Source organism: Hyaena hyaena, unplaced genomic scaffold (genome assembly GCF_003009895.1).
Source record: "Hyaena hyaena isolate Hyena2069 unplaced genomic scaffold, ASM300989v1 scaffold_28, whole genome shotgun sequence".
NCBI lineage: Eukaryota > Metazoa > Chordata > Mammalia > Carnivora > Hyaenidae > Hyaena > Hyaena hyaena.
The window spans coordinates 817,705-836,917 of NW_024080660.1; the positions used below are offsets into that span (position 1 = coordinate 817,705).

General features: G+C 36.5%; 1 protein-coding gene across 1 annotated transcript in view; it reads right to left on the reverse strand.

Moving 5' to 3' along the window:
* Nucleotides 1-19,213, reverse strand: part of KIF14 (kinesin family member 14) — a 52,598-nt gene that overhangs the window by 20,768 nt on the left and 12,617 nt on the right. The window contains exons 11-20 of the mRNA XM_039227424.1: nt 18,324-18,471; nt 18,007-18,070; nt 15,158-15,342; nt 11,035-11,137; nt 9,816-9,976; nt 7,631-7,778; nt 6,939-7,091; nt 5,293-5,419; nt 2,391-2,484; nt 1,191-1,323 (exon numbers count right to left, since the gene is read on the reverse strand). Of these exons, the coding sequence (XP_039083355.1) occupies nt 1,191-1,323; nt 2,391-2,484; nt 5,293-5,419; nt 6,939-7,091; nt 7,631-7,778; nt 9,816-9,976; nt 11,035-11,137; nt 15,158-15,342; nt 18,007-18,070; nt 18,324-18,471 (1,316 nt within the window). The remainder of the gene's footprint in view (nt 1-1,190; nt 1,324-2,390; nt 2,485-5,292; nt 5,420-6,938; nt 7,092-7,630; nt 7,779-9,815; nt 9,977-11,034; nt 11,138-15,157; nt 15,343-18,006; nt 18,071-18,323; nt 18,472-19,213) is intronic.

A 19,213-nucleotide genomic window follows, 5' to 3' on the forward strand; every position in this document is an offset into this window, starting at 1 on the left:
TACAGGTTACCCAAGAGAAGTCTAAAAATATCACATTTCTGATAAAACAAAAAAATCAAGCACATGATGCTAGAAATTGCATTAAAAGAGCTCTACTGATAAAGGAAACAGAAATCGTTAAATGATTAAAAAAAATAAACTTGGGATTTAGAAGAAATAGTAAAGACAGAAAAGATAAATCCTCAGAAGAAAAATAAAATAATCTGACAACATTAAGATTCAATCACTCCCTGGTTAAATATAGTAATCCTGATGATAATCAGAATTTGAAGTATTTAAGGTAATATTAAAGTTCTGGCAAAATACTATACATATAAAGCTTGATTCAGAAATAGTATAATTATATAGAAAAATAATCAAAGAACATTGCAATGAATAGCTGAAAGTAGAAAGATAATAATGAAGGTAACTCACATACCACATTTTAATGTATATGTCAAAGCAAGAATGATCAAATGACTTCAATACAGTTTTTTTGTTGCTCTAATTATACAAGAAATCCACATCCATTGTAGGAAATTTGGAAATTATTACATTAATTATATTAATTTTTTATATTCTATTAATCTGTTCACACAGTTATCATTGTTCTCAAACTTTTACATTTAAGCTTAAGGGAAGAAGAAATTTCATAGACATAAAGCACTTTGTATAATTTGTAATGATCTTTAATGCCTATAATATGCATTTTACATAATTATATTTACATTTCCCCATTGCTATGCTTTTTGGTGTTTCTAATTGTTTGCTATTTTAACAGTCAGAACTAAAAGTATACCATTTTTAAATGTTTTTCATTTTTATTTTTTTTGAGAGAGAGAGAGACAGAATGAGCTGGTGAGGTACCCAGAGAGAGGGAGAGAGAATCCCAGGCAGGCTCCACACTGTGAGCACACAGCCCGACATGAGGACCAAACTCACAAATTGTGAGACCATGACCCAAGCTGAAATCGGACGTTTAACAGACTGAGCAACCCAGGAACCCCTACAGTCATAAATATATTAAAACAAATCAATCAAAGCCCATTTACAGGGAAAAGTAAAATAAACATATATAATTGTTAATATTAGGTGGTTTGAGTAATGTAAATTGCCTTTTCCTCTATTTTCCTATTTTCTTTACTAAGAACATGTCACTTATATACTTTTTATTTCAAAAAGTTTAGAGAGATTTTAATAATATTCCAAACCTCATAAAGTTCTTTCATTGCTGCAAGCTTAGATTCAAATTTTTCCAGACTCCAGAAAGTTGAGATCCCTAGTTGTAGGTTACGAACCCGAACAGAAATATCGGAACTGCTTCCTTTATCTGACACATCATGTCTGAAAGAAAAACCAAAGAAAAATGCTTACTCTAAAACATACATACACATTTATACTAAGAGTTTTCTGAATTAGAATAACTTCCATAAAAATTCAATCCACTGATTAAATATCTCCATTGTTAAGTATTTTTATAACAGTAAAAATCATGTCTAGTATATACAATATAAAAATAGGAGCGCCTGGGTGGCTCAGTCGGTTAAGCGTCCGACCTCAGCTCAGGTCATGATCTCATGGTTCATGGGTTCGAGCCCCGCATTGGGTTCTGTGTTGACAGCACAGAGCCTGAAGCCTGTTTCATATTCTGTGTCTCCCTCTCTCTCTGCCCCTCCTCCACTCGTGCTCTGTCTCAAAAATAAATAAAACCAAAAAAAATTAATTAATTGAAAAAAATAACTTTTTATACAAAATTAATAAAAATCAAATTCTAATAAGGTATATTTCTTTCCAAATGTGTAATATTAATAGGTTTGCAATTCAAAAGAAAATTAGTAAATTCCTAAAACATCTAAAATCATTGTTTATAAAATAAGTAGGGGCGCCTGGGTGGCTCAATCGGTTAAGCATCCGACTTCGGCTCAGGTCACAATCTTGCAGTTTGTGAGTTCAAGCCCCACGTTGAGCTCTGTGCTGACAGCTCAGAGCCTGGAGCCTGCTTCGGATCTGTATCTCTCTCTCTCTCTCTCTCTGCCCCTCCCCCAATCATACTCTTGTCTCTCTGTCTCTCAAAAATAAATAAATGTTTAAAAAAAAACTTAAAAAAATAAAATGAGTATATTTTACTGTATACTTAAATATACTTAAAAATATACTTTTAATGCTTAAAATAAATATTTATTTTATAAACATACTTAGTACAGTATGTTAATTGTTGCAAGTCTTTTACTGCAGAGTGAGCTTGGAAAGTGGTGTCCGCAACTGAGGTGGGGATTCTGATACTGTTCTGTTCTAGACAGGCACTATAGATACTGTATCTTTACAGAAAATGAATTTAGAAAGCAATCATATGAAGGTCAGTTCACTTGAAACAAAGAATTACAGTATAATTAAGATAATTAATTGCTTACCTGCCAAAAACATAATATTTTTTAAATTTGTTGCTGATGGCATTGGCTTCCTGAATCATCATTGAGAGTTTCATGGAGCTCCAATTTGGCTGAACTAGTAGAAGGGACACAGAGAAGATTCAAAATACACATATGAGCCCTAACTTCTATCATTAGGCAGAACACTCCTGAAAAAAAAAATACTGATTTTAAATAAATGGCTTTAACTATTTATTGTAGAAAGTAAGGGCAATCTGTGAGTAACTTTTCCTCAAGCCTGAAACAAAATACTCCTCATAGAAAATGATGTCTTTCACCTGTGGAGACACAGAAAAAACCTGCTGAAGGTGATATAGAAAGTTGATACAGAAAAGATTTTGGAAGAGAGGAAATGCCAAAGACAATGCTTTTTCTTCTAATATCTTTAAAGATTTTTTTCCTCATTTATTTCTTTCCTAATTTGTTTAAAATTGGCCTTTGGCCTTACTTATCTAGAGCTACAATCTTTTTTTTTTATTTTGCCTGAAACTTAAAACAAACAAACATAGATAGATTTCAGGACATCAAAACAAAAGAGAGAAATAATTTAGTCCACAATTCTACTTCTCTAATTTCAGATTTTATCATAAATATTTTCTGTAGTACTCAAACTTATAACCAACATTCCATTAGAACACTTCTTTGAAAGGATAAAACAGATTATTCATGTGGTAAAAAAATCAAGTATTCATTGCAAGGCACTGTTTTTAGGCCCTAAAAGGAATAAAAAGATGTATTAGTAAATGTAATTTTTTACCTCTTGCAACAGATATAACAATAATTATATTATATAATAGCTTCAAATGTATTTAAAAATAGAAGTTATAGAAAGTATACATTACAACTACCAAGTATCCTTGTTAAAAAATTGGATCTGAGTCTGACAGGTCTACAGAAATATGACTCCATTATAGGGAATCTGGGGGCAGAGGAGTCTGTTAGGCAACAGCATGGAGATAACAACAGCAAAATCCAGAATGTGGGAAACTACAGGACAAATAACCTGATTTTTTTCAATAAACAAATTATACAAGGAGAAGGAGAGAGAAAAGAAGAGCAAATTTAGAGATTAAAAGAGACTTTAAAAGGGACACCTGGCTGGCTCAGTCAGTAGAACATGTGACTCTTAATTTCAGGGTGGTGAGTTCAAGCCCCATGGTGGAGTCCATGGAGCCTACTTAAAAAATAAACAAATAAAATATAAATAAATAAAAGAGATGTAAAAGCCATATCTACCAAACACAATGTGTGGATCATACTTGTATCCTGACTCAAACAAAAATGATATAAAAAAGATTATGATATAATCCAGGAAATCTGAATGTAAACTAAAAATTTGATGAGTATAAGAAATTATCAGTTTTTTAGATCTGATGATAATATCATGGTTATGGTTAAAGAAAGACAGGGAAAGAGAGAAAAAAGAATCCTCATCTAATTCAGAGATACACAGTGAAGTATTTACAGATCAAATGATACAATGATTAGATCAAATGCTAGACTTGCTTCAAAGCAGTCCAAGGAGGCAGGGGGACTGAGGAGAGCCAAAACAAGATTGAACATGTTGGTAACTGGTGAAGTTGGATGATAGGTATATAAGAGTCTGTTGTAGTAATCACTCTACTTTTATAGTTTAAAATTTTCCATAATGAAACAGGCACCCTCCTACACTATTGGTGGGAATGTAAACTGGTCTCTGGAAAACAGTGTGGAGGTTCCTCAAAAAATTAACAATAGAACTCCCCTATGACCCAGCAGTAGCACTGCTAGGAATTTACCCAAGGGATACAGCAGTGCTGGTGCATAGGGGCACATGTATCCCAGTGTTCATAGCAGCACTCTCAACAATAGCCAAAACATGGAAAGAGCCTAAGTGTCCATCAATGGACGAATGGATCAAGAAGATGAGGTTCATCTATACCATGGAATACTACATGGCAATGAGAAAGAATGAAATCTGGCCATGTGTAGCAACGTGGATGGAACTCCAGGGTGTTATGCTAAGTGAAATAAGTCAGGGAGAGAAGGACAGATACCATATGTTTTCACTCATATATGGAACAGAAGAAACTTAACAGAGGACCATGATGGAGGGGAACGTGGAAAAATAGTTGGGGAGAGGGAGGGAGGCAAACCATGAGACTCTTGAATACTAAGAACAAACTGAGGGTTGATGGGGGTGGAGGAGAGGGGCAGGGGGGTGATGTGCATGGAGGAGGGCACTTGTTGGGATGAGCACTGGGTGATATATAGAAACCAACTTGACAATAAACTATAAAAGAAAAAAAATTTTCCATAATGAAAAATATTTACATTAAAAGCATGCATGTTCTATACAACAGTGTAAAAGTATACACAAAAAATAATACCCAAGTGAAAAAGAAGATGAACTACCCAATGATTAGATTCCATTTAAATGTAATAACTAAAAATTAGAAAAAGAGATTGTATTTAAAAACATGTTACATGGGACACCTGGGTCTCATCGGTCAATTAAGCGTCCAACTCTTCATTTTGGCTCAGGTCATGAATTCATGTTTTGTGGGATCGAGCCCTGTGTCAGATTCTGTGCTGATAGTGCAGAGCCTGCTTGAGACTCTCTCTCTCTCTTAAAGTAAATAAATATGCATTTAAAAAGTAATAAAATAAAAACATCTTACACACTAATACTTGATATTTTGTATACTATTTACCCATGGAACTAAATAGTCTAAAATATGAATAATCTAACACAATCATGCCTAGAAACTTACTTAGATCCAAAAGGTCAGCAACATCTAGAATAAACCATTTTTAATATACAAAAGCAATTAACATTTTAGTAATTATATGAAATAACATATACAAGTTTGGAAAATGCCTGCTAAATTCAACATATACTCACTTAAAAAAGTTTTGTCCCTATTATTCTGATTTTGCTGTAGGATTTGTACTTCTTTAGCAATTTTTTGCTTTTCAGTTTCTAAAGCTTCCAGAATTCTTGCATGGCGGATGCTGTGGTCTTCTAAAGCCTAATTGATATTCATTCACATAGACCCACACATGTGAATATACAAAAAGAGAAATTATAATTGATAATGGTAACACAGTATAATTAAACCTCATTTTACAGTACATATTTTATTAAGCACACAAGTTTTATATATTTTATTAAGCATAAAAGGTTTTTAAAAAGTGATTTATAAAATATCTTTATGAAATTTGCCCCATAACAAAATCATTAGGAATGTCTGATGACATAAATGAATCTTGTTCTTCTCATTGATAGGGGAAAAAAAAAAACCTTTAGGTAAAACGAAAAAGAAAAAAACTGCTCAAAGTTGACTAAATAGACTTACATTTAAAAGACACCAAGAAAACTTCACTTGACACAAATAGACCTTATAACAGCCCATTAATAATTACTGTTTTGAAGATTTAAACAGCTCTGTTTTTATTCTAAGGCTCTCTCAGGTGATTCACTAGGTACTTTGTGTCCTGGAGTTATGTGCCATCTCTTTATTATAGCATCAGAACTTTGGGGTTATTAGAGGTATTTTCTTCTACCCCTACTCTTACCACAAAACTTGGAAAAAAGAAAAATAAAATTGCCAGTTGAGGATAAAACTTTGAGGTTAAGATACGAGGAATCAAAGCAGAGATAAAAAACAGTGCTTCTCAAACTTTAGTATTTGTCAGAATCCCAGGCAAGACTTGTTAGAATAGATTCTGGGCCCCGCTCCCAGAGTTGTTGATTTAGTAGATTCTGGAGTGGGGCCTCAGCCTGCATTTCCAGCAATAATGCTGACGTAGCTGGTCTACAGACTGTACTTGAAGACCCACTAATGTAGGGAGAAGGAATAGCCAAGAAGGCTGATTAAAAGGGAAATGAAGACATTAAAATACTGACATTTTGGTTTTACGCTTCAGTCTTGTGAAGTTGATTCGTGTGAGTCAGCCCCCAAGAGATGCCTCTGCCCTCAGTGAGGTGACAAAAGTTTCAGCGATTGAGCTCATATGACTGTGGTAAACAAACACCCTACTGTGAGTGTTCTGAGGAATCACTCAGGCAAGTAGCCTGCTGGCCACGCTTTCCACAGATGGCGAATACTTCATTGTGACATCGGGATGTGACCCAGTATTAGAGTTGTGCCTTTCTTCCTTCTACATACTGTGCCCTAGCACTATTTCATGCATTTACATTATTTGGCATGATGGATCACAGGCTAGTTGTGGAGGCATAACAAGGAAAAAAAATAAAAACTGTAATGGAACCAGATAGAAATAAGAGCTCTGTCCCTTTTGAAATATTTGTGGATGATGTGTGAGCAGAGCTGTGAGCATTACCAGGATGCAAGCCTTCAGGCAAGAGCCCTTCTCATAAAAAAATAAATAAAATAAAATGATATTAACCAAAACCAAAAAAGAGGAGCCTTTCTCATCTGGAGATCCAGATTCAGCCATCTCCTCTCAGGTACCATAAGTTCTTCGGAAAAAAAAAAATCCAGCTGTTGCTCAGAATACAGCCAAGTACCTACAAAATCAAATTACCTGTTTTGTAGCCAAAGTCTCCATTTCTAATCGCTTTTTGTTGACATATATTTCTTGTTCAAGACGCTGTTTTGCCTTTTCTAATTCCTCAATTTTGTCATTAGCCTTTTGGTTATTTATTTCCTGCATTTTCTTCCTTTGAGACTCTTCTTTCTTTAAAGAACAATAATCAAAAATAACTAGGGCAAAAATACACAGCATTGTTTCCAATATAAAACTGTACGAGCCCATTTTTTTAATCAATGTGTAAGAAATCGACTCATCAATAGAAAAGTTGTCCTGTAGTTCTCTATCTAATTCAGCCTGGCGGATCTAACTTAGAATAATCACTAGTCAAACCTTGCAAAGCATTCTCCTCTAAATTGGGTGGTGAGAATGTTAAGATGTCCCTTTCGAAATATTTGTGGAATGAGGTGTGAGCAGAGCTGTGAGCACTACCAGGATGCAAGCTTTCAGGCTAGAAGGGCCTTCTCATAAAAAAGGACAGAAGCTTCTCAATTTTTCTTCATCTTCCATCAGCCACTTGTCTACTGCTAACTTGCTTTCTTTCTAAAGTAAAATTAAAGGAAGTCAGGACTCACTGTGGCTTTAACTCTCTAAACTTTGATATCTGGGGATATAATCAATTTTGCAGCCAATACATTACTTGGGGTGCACTCGCAGAGAAAGAGATAACTAGTTCTGCCTTTTACCAGTTCGGCTTCCAACGCTCTTATTTTGTTTTCGTATGCAGCTTTTTGAGAGGAAAGCTCTTGCTGAGCCATTTCTTTTGCAATTTGGATTCCTTGCATCATTTCTTCCTTCGCTCTCAGTTGTGCCTCTTTTATTTCTGCTTCAAGTCTACAAAGTAGCAAAATATTCACAGGATACGTCAAGAGTCTTCTATATGCCATGTTCTTAATCGATTTAAAATGTTTTCATTAAACAGAAATTTAAACTCAAAATTTAATTTCTGATGCTCTTCCAACAGCATTCTTAAACATTTATTGCTCTTAGGATTGTTCATACAACACAATATAAAAGGATGAAAATTTGCTTATTTCTAATTTAGTTAGTTACTAGAGCAGATTCCTAATATTTAGGTAAATATATTTTTCTAATCTTAAAGAAAATAAGCCATATAAAAATATGATGTCATAGTGAACACTGCAGTAAGTATTACAGCTAACATTACAACAAACACAAAATAATTATGTTTAATAATGGTTACAGCAAAAATTTTATATCAAATATCAATAATTTTTAATTCATGTTTAGGTCAGATTAGGAAAAAATTGAAATAATTCTAAAAATGATATGAAAGTTGATAAAACAGATTGTATAATATGTTTTAAACCATCTATAAAAATTTAACATTTTGGCAAGTCAATACATAAATTAGCTCTGCCATCTTTCAATATGTAAGGGAAAAAGCATCAAGAAATATAGAAAATTAAAAGTTTCTTTCCTCCCAATAAAATCAATGCTTTAACAACTACCATATAGAAATTTCTATTCCCAATTTTACTGAAAAATAGAATATCAAAAGAAAGAAGGCTAGTAGTGACCAGGGCCCAGGGCGAGCCAGGGGGTCAGGGGGAGAGTGGGGAGTCAGTTTAATGAGTACAGAGTTTCAGTTTGGGACAATGAAAAAAGTTCTGGAGATGAATAGTTTGATGGTCGTACACATTGCCAAACATACTTAATGCCACTGAAATATACATTTTAAAATGGTAAAGTAGTAAATTTTATGTTACATATATTGTATCACAATTTTTTTAAAAAAGAGCAAAAGCAAGTTCAGACTTTTTAAAAGATAAAGTAGAATTAGCCCAGTCCATAACAGTCATTCTGATTCCTCTTTCCTTCAATGTCTTTGGTCATCAAGCCTGGCTGATTTTTCCTCCTTAATACTCTCTCCGACCCCACCACACTGTACTTCTCTGACTTCAACAATCTCTGAACTGCATTTGCAATCCGCACTCGCTCTGACTCTAATCTGTTCTCCAGACTTGGTTCATGGTGAGCTCCAAAAACGTGATTCTGATCATGTCTATCTCTCATCTGCTTAAAATTCTTTAATGATTCCATATCCTTTAAGATAAAGTCCAAACTCGGGGCGCCTGGGTGGCTTAGTCGGTTAAGCGTCTGACTTTCGCTTAGGTCATGATCTCGCGGTTTGTGGGTTCAAGCCCCGCGTCGGGCTCTGTGCTGACTGCCAGCTCAGAGCCTGGAGCCTGTTTCAGTCTGTGACTCCCTCTCTCTCTGACCCTTCCCTGCTCACGCTGTCTCTCTCTCTCCTAGAAATAAAAAAAACATTTAAAAAAAAAAAAAAAAAAGATAAAGTCCAAACTCTATAGTATTTTATTTATGTATACTTTACCAATTAGTTTACAAGGATACTGCTTAAATTAGAAATCTTACAATATTGGATGAGCTAAAAATGGGGCAAAGGACAAAAAAGAGTACACTGGCCCTGTTCTGCTGGCTAACTTCCAACGGTCTCTTGGGACTCCATTCCAGTGATGTCTTCTTGTCCCCTAGAAAACTTTGCTGATTCCTGGTTGGGGCTAGGAGTCACCCTTCTCTCCATAAACTGCACACAGTACAGGGCTCTGTCATGGACTCTGTCACAACTACCTGTCTGCTCATGAGAGGATAAATTCCTCCAGGGGAGTAGTAAGTTTCAGTTATTCTTTGTATTCCCTAGTATGGTGACAGATACATAACATCTGCTCAATAAATGCTGCTAAATGAATAAATGTGCCAAGAGAAAGATCATGTCACCAGAAACTAGCACCCAAAGAATTAACTACCGGAGACTCATACGATACGATTAACTCTCTCTTGTAGACTGCTCTCGTATTCTTACTATCTCTTATCAACAATAATACTTACTGTGATCTCTGTGCCATGAGCAACTCATTTTTTGCAAATTCAAAGTCTTTTGGACCCTCGCTTATAAGAGTATCTTTACCCGATGGCCTCTTTCCTTTCTGGACTTCTACTGGATGGTTAAATCTAAAATAATGGTCACCACCAAGTATCACCCGATCACCCTAAAGCACACAAAAAATTTACTACTTGAGGGGAATCCAAACCACAAACTTACATGGGACAAATCATTAATCTCAACAATTCAGTATAATCTAATATAGTAATACTAAACATAAAAATCATAGCAACCAACATTTATTAAACATTTTCTATATGCCAATCACTGTGTTAAACACCTTACATATACATTATCTCATTTATGTCTCACAACAACCCAGTGAGACACTACTATTATCTCAATTTTAGGAATGAGCAAGCTAAAGACCACAGAACTTAATTAACAATAAGCACTCACAGAGCGTACAATTTGCAAACACTGTGTTAAAAACTATACATTATTTCATTTAAGCCTCCCCTACCCCGAAAGGTAGGATATATATGAAGTGACCAAATATCTTGTTTTGCCTGTAACAGACTGGCTTATGCCTGTTCTCCCACTGTAATTATTGAAAATGCTCTCAGGGCACCTGGTGGCTCAGTTGGTTGCACATCCGTCTTCGGCTCTGGTCATTATCTCATGGTCTGTGAGTTGAAGCCCCACATCAGGCTCTGTGCTGACAGCTCAGGGCCTGGAGCCTGCTTTGGATTCTGTGTCTACTTCTCTCTCTGCCCCTCCCAGGCCTGTGCTCGCTCTCTCTTGCTCTCTCTTTCTCTCTCTCAAAAATAAACACTTCAACAAAAGGAAAAAGAAAACGCTCTCAAAAGTGTCCTGACTTGGGTGATACACAATCACCTTAGTTAAATAATTTTTTTCAAAGGTCACATAGCATATGACCAGGGCTTCAATCCTGTTGGCCTAATTCCAAAGCTCAGTTCTTTACTAGACACATAATGATGTTGTCAGTGGTCAGCTCTTCAGGTACTGGTTTACAGTGATATAACTTTCACCTTTACACAAATAAAGGCAACTAATAAATTAATAGAAAAGATAATTTTGAACTGAAAAATCCTTAATCTAGTTCATTACCTTATCTAACAGAGGAAAACCTGGGACTCACATAAATTAAACAACTTGCTCAAAGTCAACAATTTGTTACATTTTTAGCACCAGCTTACTTACATGATGTAATACTGTGGACTCCAAAATATGTTTTCCATTTATATATGTCTTTGCTTTTCCAACTGGGATGATACTCACTATCCCATCAAAATTGTTTATAGTACTGTTAAGATAAGAAGTACATTGTTATAATTCTAGGACAGATGAAAAAGGAAAAAACAGGCAATATGAGATAATCCTGCTTGGGCCATTCCTCTGGTGTGAAGGTTCATATCAATTTGTGACAAAAAATAACTTAAAATTCTTTTATTTTTCTCCAACTACACTTTGCAGTTTTGGTGAAAAAAAGCCTGGCATTTTTAGCAATTCTGTCCATCAGTGGTGGGAAGAATGTGCATTGTATGTATTCTTATTACAATTACTCTAAAAAAATACCAATCCTCGCCCCAAAAATAAAATAAAATGAAATAAATTCAAGGAAAAATATTCAAATATTGACAATGGCTACCTATGAATAAAACAGTTTTAAGTGTTTTATTTTTTAATTTCTCGTTTTTTGTATGAGTTTTATTTTTTTTTAATATTTTTATTTATTTCTAGGAGAGAGAGAGAGAGACAGCATGAGCAGGGGAGGGTCAGAGAGAGAGGGAGATACAGACTCTGAAATAGGCTCCAGGCTCTGAGCTGGCAGTCAGCACAGAGCCCGACACGGGGCTCGAACCCATGAACCGTGAGATCATGACCTAAGTGAAAGTTGGACGCTTAACCGACTAAGCCACCCAGGCGCCCCATGTATGAGTTTTAAAGATGGAAAGAAAAACAAACCTTCCCCTCTCATGAAAAGTAGGGTAATACATAAGGAAAAAAATGGAAGCACTTAGATGCTTAGATTAGACTCCTTAGTCATCTAGTAAACTGGACTCTGACCCACTATAGAAAATCAGCTATAAATGCTACATATTCCTTTGAGTCTTTTTATTTAGAAAATAGAAAAGACACTCCACGGGGCACCTGGGTGGCTCAGTCGGTTGAGCGTCCCACTTCGGCTCAGGTCATCATCTCGTGAGTTCGAGCCCCGTGTTGGGCTCTGTGCTGACAGCTAGCTCAGAGCCTTGAGCCTGCTTCAGATTCTGTGTCTCTCTCTCTGACCCTCCCCTGCTCACGCTGTCTTTCTCTCTCTCAGAAATAAATAAGTCATCTTTGGATTAACCAGACAGAGAGGAAAAAACAGAAGCAAAAGTTGACTCCTAACCCAAAACCTCTAGCTGCTGATTCGGCTCCAAAATCTATAATTAAAGAATAACTGTTCAAATGTAGCATCTAGAGAAAAGAATCTGGAAGGAATAGCTCACTCCTCTGCAGTACATCCCTCCCACCAGTCTAGTGTCTTAACCAGGTAAAGGCTTAAACAATATCTACTTGTTCTAATTCTTTCTCTCTCCTAGGTCTATCTACTCTGACGTCAAAATTCCTTGGCCTGGCCTTCTGAACCCTCCACAATCTGGCTTCAACCACCAACATTCTTTATCCATCACTGTTTCCCCATAAGAATCCTATCTTAACATTCAATCATCCATATCAGTACCCAGAATTTGCCTTGACATCAGCTTCTCTCTTTTGAGTCATTTCTTCAACGTAGGAAGAACGCTATCTCATCCTGCAAGGACCAACTTAAATGCTAGAAACTTGGGGCACCTGGTGGCTTAGTCGGTTAAGTGTCCAACTTGGTTTTGGCTCAGGTCATGATCTCACTGTTTTAAAGAAACTTAAAAAATTTTTTCTTAAATGCTAGAAGCTTGTTTTTAGGGCTCAGGCTATAAGTGGACTTTACTTGTAAGCACTAAGAATGCAAGACCCGTGTAACATTAATACACATTGATAGTTACTCAAGTTCTTTTATTCATTAAGCCCCCATGTGCCACATATGTCTCAGCAATGAAGACAGACATGAACCCAGCTGTCATGAAGTTCACTGTGTGGTGAGTAAGACAATAGTGATGAGTGTACTAAAAAAGGAAATACAGAGTGCCAGGCAAGCAGGGGACTTCCTAGTCCCCTACTGGACTCTTAACACTTTGGGACTATGGTATGTATCTTTGCCACTGGTGTAAATAATACTAGATTTATTTGTTATAGAAAGCAGTGAACTAATAGAAGAGGAAAAGGACCTGAAGAAGGGGCTTTGCCATACAGATACAAAGACATTATAAAGCTCAAATAATTAAGACTATGAAGAGTATTAGTGAGAAGAAAAAGACTCCTTTACTTTTGGAATTTTTTAATATGAATGCTACAGATCCCAAAAGCATCAACCATACAGTTTAATATATGATACTGGGAGAATTGGTGATTCACTTGGGAAATAAATGAATTCAGACCCCTACTTCACACCAACCAAAAAAACTCCAGACTACGCAAGGACTTAAACGTGAAAGCAAAACTTCAAAACATCTAGAAGAAAATTTAGAACATCTCTATGACCTCAGTGTGGAAAGGACTTCTTAAACAAGACACAACTGTTGTAAAGGGAAGACATCGATGCTATGTACTACAATAAAACGAAGAACTTTGATCCATCTTAAGGCACCATAAGAGAATCCAACACATAAAACAAAGGCTTGGCAATCAGAATATATAAAGAACTCTTACAAATTACTAAGTAAAAAACAATCCAATTACAACACAAAGACATAAATAGTCAAGTCACAGAAACACAAATTAGTGGCGCCTGGGTGGTTCACTTGATTAAGTATCCAACTCTTGATTCTGGCTCAGGTCATGATTTCACAGTTCGTGAGATGGAGCCCCACACTGGGCTCCATGTGCTGAGAGCCCAGAGCCTGCTTGAGATTCATTCTCCCACTCCCTTTCTCTCTGCTCCTCCCCACTCACTCACTCTATCAAAATAAACAAACATTTAAAAAAGAAAGAATACTAAAATGGCCAATAAATACATGAAAAGACCATTAGTCAAAGAAATGCAAAAAGAATCCACAATGAGATACCATATCATGTCCCAGACTGGCATAAATTAAAGTCTGAGATACCAAGCGTTGACAAGGATATGGAATAATAGGTATTCTCAATGCCAATGGAAGTAAAAACTCATAATCATTTTGGAAAACAATTTGAAATTGCTTTGAAGTAAAATTGAATAAGAACATAACCCTACAATCTACTCTCTCAAGTATTCTTAGACATAATCTAAGAGTGTTTCCCAAACTTTAAAATTTATTATTATTATAGCATAATTAGAAAATCATAATATTTATACAGTAGATCAGGGTAAACAGAAAGGCTACTCATAGTTAGATATGATGAGTCCGGTAAGTTAGGCCTCCCAAGTTCCTACTGGCTACCACTTGAGGGCTCATATCTCAGTGTATCATCTGAGAAACTCACTCTAGAAAAACTCTTCCCATTTACACCCAGAGGCATGTATAAGGACAGAGCAATGATGTGGTAACAAAAAATTAGAAACAATCCAAATGTCTATCAAAAAAGAGATAGATTGTAATAATGTAAAAGACAGATATATACACCCAATAAGATACTTCACAGCAGTAAAAATAAAAGAACATCAACATGAACGAACCTTGAAGACAATGTGGAGCCAAAACAATTTACATATATTATTATCCCAACAATATGTATGTACATCATTCAATTCATATGAACAAAATTCACATCAAACAAAAAATTTTTAATTTGTCAGTCCAACAAAAAGTCTTGCTATATAAGATGGATAGAAGTTTAGGGTGCCTGGCTGGCTCAATTGGAAGAGCATGGTGACTCTTGATCTTGGGGTCATGAGTTCGAGCCCCACAATGAGTGTAGAGATTACTTAAAATAAATTTAAAACAAAAAAAGATGGATACAAGTTAAGTTTCATGTCAATGATTGTAATACCAAGAAAAGAAATGATCCCTCAACCAAGAGATCACATACACAAAAGAGAAATAGAGAGCATTACATTGTACCTCTCATTGAGAGTAATTAACTTATCTTCCTTGTGGAACACTCAGAATGTCAGTTTGTCTTGGCTAAAAGATGCATTTGAAGAATTATAGCAAAGAATCAGTATACACAAATACCTTACGTGAAGGACACCATACATTAGCAAGATACAGGAGTCTACTAAAAAATGAATAGGTGCCTTCTTATTTTTAGAAGAATGACATACCAGTGATCGTCAGCAATCAGCACCCCAGATAATTGAATATCATGGCTTGAGTCTGGTTTATACTTTCCTACTGTCGTTGTTCCTTCTTTTATCATATATAAAAGCATCTCTGATAGCTGAGGATCTTCATTGAGATTGACAAGGTTTGGCAAATGGTTGTCCATTTGAAATGTAATTCCTGCTTTCTAGTAGAGACCGGAAAACAAATTAACCTTAATGACAAGCATCAAATGATTGAATCCACCTAAAATAAATGGTTGATGTTAAACATTAAAATCACTGTATGTGAAGTCTCAATAAAGGTTTCTTAGACTCTCTACGTCATGAATTCCCTATGACTCTTACCATCATATTTCTTAGACTTCCAGAGTTATGCTAACCTTTCTTTGATCTTCACCATCCTCAGCCCTCTCATACACCAGTCCGTCACCCCCAAACTGTGCCTATTCTTCTTAGCTGATTCTCTTTAGAGTGGGTCAGTTCTTCTTGTTGCGTCTGCTGCAATCACCTTAGTTCACATCCTTATCACCTCATACTTGAACGATGCAACAGCCTCCTGACTGCCCTGTCAACAACGACTCCTGTTTTCTGTCCATCTTATATCCTATACTAAATTAACGCTCCTGAAAGGGTATTCTCAAAATGCCAACTTCCTGATCAGTTTCAACCACATCCTACTTCACACAGGATAAAACAAATTTCTTGGCCTGAAAATCAATAAACTAACCATAACATATCCTGCCAATTTTATCTCCCTATGACCTTATACAAACTGCTTGTTCCAATAAAACTGATTTACACACCCTCTTCTGAACATACCTTAGACTTTTATTCCTTTACTCTCATATAATTTTCCATTCCTAGAATGCACTCTTCTTTTTTTCTACCTATCAAAATCTTGCCCAAACTTCAAAGCCAAATCTTCAAAACTCAAATCTCACTTCTGTGAAGCTGGACTGACCATCACCAAGGGATATTCTGCCCTTCCCCTCAATTCTTATGATACTTTGCCTACCAATCATTTAAAATGTCTCCTTCACTGCTAATACCTTTGCCCTTGACCCATGCTCTGCCATCTCCCTTTAGAACCTCATTCCATTAAAGACTTTTGATTCCTATAAAAGTGTTTAAATCGGGGCATATGAGTGGCTCAGTGGGTAAAGCATCTGACTCTTGGTTTTGGCTCAGGTCATGATCTCACGCACTGAGATCATGTCCTACATAAGGCTCTGCACTGACAGCCACAAAGCCGGCTTGAGATTCTTTTCCTCCCTCTCTCTTTCTGTCCCTCCCCTGCTTAGGCTGTCTAGCTTTCTCTCTCAAAAATAAATAAATAAATAAATAAATAAGTTTAAGTCTCTTCCATCCTTTAAAGACACAAAAACAAAAGGAATAAAATAAAATTTCCCCACAATTTCACAGCCCCTTCTTCTGACTCCTACAATTCCCATTTAAAGTTTTCAGAGCTTACATGTATGGCTCTATTTCCTTAGTCATTCCTTAACTGTCACTCACTGTCGTCTGACTCCTATGACCACTACGATGACTTCACAAGTTCACAATGCAATGCACACACTTCAGAAACTAGGCATCATTCTTGACCTTTCCATTTCTCTCAACACATTCCTCCAAAACACCCTCTGTGCCTACCAATTTTACTGTCTTTCTAGCTGTTGAACCCAGCTCCTCCACTAGATATTCTCCCTGCCACTGCCTTCCTCCAAGCTCTGACCATCTCTTGCCTTAAACGTGGCAACAGCCTCCTAAATAACCTTTCCCAGCGATCATCAGTCTTTCTTCCCTCAAATCCACCATTACCAGAAGAATCTACTAAAACACAAGCCTGCTCATGTCATGTCACCCCCTTTCCACTTAAAGCCCTTCGGTGGCTCCTAGTCACCTAAATTCAAGTTCCTCACTATGTCATGATCTGAATCTTGCATCTCACTCCAGTCACAGTGTTAATATACAAGTTCTTAATTTGGTGGACATACAAGCTGTGTTGTCCCTCCATGCTTCTGAATATGGGACTTGGCTTAGAAATCTTGACTTTGGTAGCCTGACAAAATCTTGTCTCTTTCTCTTTAAAGTCTTCTTAATAACCATCCTCATCAAAGTTCATTACTCCTTCCCATCTCCTGCTTTCTACCTTTTATATGCTTTTCATTGCATTAGATTGAACTACAGGACACTCCCAGTGTTCAACCATTTTTCACCTAAAAAATGGCAGTGTCATATGGTTTGACTGAGTCAAGTCAGACTGCATTTCAGCCATCTATTTACATTTTGTAAACCTCCTTTCAGATCACATGTTCTGAGAGCCAAAACTACATTTTATTCATCTTGGGCCACCCCCATGCCCAGCACAGCATAAACAGTTAATATTTGTTGAACCAAAGTAAATAGAATTAGATGGTTTTTTATATTTTAACTTTCCAACACAGCTACAGGCTCTAAGTAATCACAGTCTTGATCTCGACACTTCTTTTTTTTTTTTTTTAATGTTTTATTTATTTCTAGGAGAGAGAGAGAGAGAGACAGCGTGAGCAGGGGAGGGTCAGAGAGAGAGGGAGTCACAGACTGAAACAGGCTCCAGGCTCTGAGCTGGCAGTCTGCACATAGCCCGATGCAGGGCTTGAACCCACGAACCGCGAGATCATGACCTAAGCGAAAGTCGGATGCTTAACCGACTAAGCCACCCAGGCGCCCCTCGACACTTCTTTATACTACTTCTATTTACGGTGTTGCTATGAACACAGTCAGTATGCAATGAGTATTTGAGAAATTAGATTTACGTATTTACTGTCATCTTTATTTTTCAAATCAGTTTAGAGAGTTGAAATTGATACCTGTAACTCCTTTGTTTCTTGAAGTTTTCTTTTCTCGGCTTGTTCAAATTTTTCTTTCCATGCTCTTTCCAAAGACAAAATAATAGAGTTAAAAATATCCAGACACGTAATATTGAGAATCCAAAGACCATCAATAAAGATTAGGAAGCCATTCAGAATACTTAACAAATGACGGTCTGGGGGGATGGACTGCTCTTTTTATACAGAAAGTAGGGAAACAGAGCCTCTCAAGCTCCTCCCTCTCCCCCAACTCCAGCTCCACCACTGCAACAACTCCAGGCCACACACTGACATCTGAGGTATGGACTACATCCCACCTGTGCATCTCTGCCATGTCTCTCTCCTGCTGATGCAGTTTCATTCTTAAGGATGTAATCTCTTGCCGGCAGAGCCTATATCGTTCAGGGTCAATATTTCGACTGTTTCTTTGAGCAGCTTTTAGCTTTTCAATTTCTGCTTTCAATTCTAAATATTTGTAAAAAGATGCATGATTAATAACATTTGATATGTAATAACTATCACAGTAGGCTTAATCCTCCAATCTAATTTTAAATATTTTAAATATTTTTTTAATTTTAAATATTACTAAACAAAACAGAATATTTGCAGAAATCAATTTTACTTTACTTACATTACCTATAAATCTCTACTTAACCTGAAAAAGTGCTCCCATATGAATGAATTCCCCCCTCATAAATGGTATGGCCATATAATGTAGTGGCCAAAGTGGGACACTTTTGGGGTGCCTGGATGGCTCAGTCAGTTAAGCGTCCGACTTTGGCTCAGGTCATGATCTCACGGTTCATGGGTTCGAGTCCCGCTCAGGCTCTGTGCTGACAGCTAGCTCAGAGCCTGGAGCCTGCTTTGGATTCTGTATCTCCCTCTCTTTCTGACCCTCCCTTGCTCATGCTGCCTCTCTCTCAGAAATAAATAAAACATAAAATTAAAAAACAAAAACAAAAGCAAAGTGACATACTTTTGAGAAGGAAAGGCAGCATTATTCATCACCCTGAGACAGCAGACATAAACTAGGACTGTCCCATTAAACCTTAGTCATAAAAACATGTTTGATAAAAATCAAAGATTTTTCAAGCTGGAATTCAGAATACTTATTTTCAATGAAAACAGCCCTATATGTGAAAGAGAGGTGAATCCAAAAGACAGAAGATGGACTGTGATATAGTGAACTCGTTCTTCTCTGGCCTTC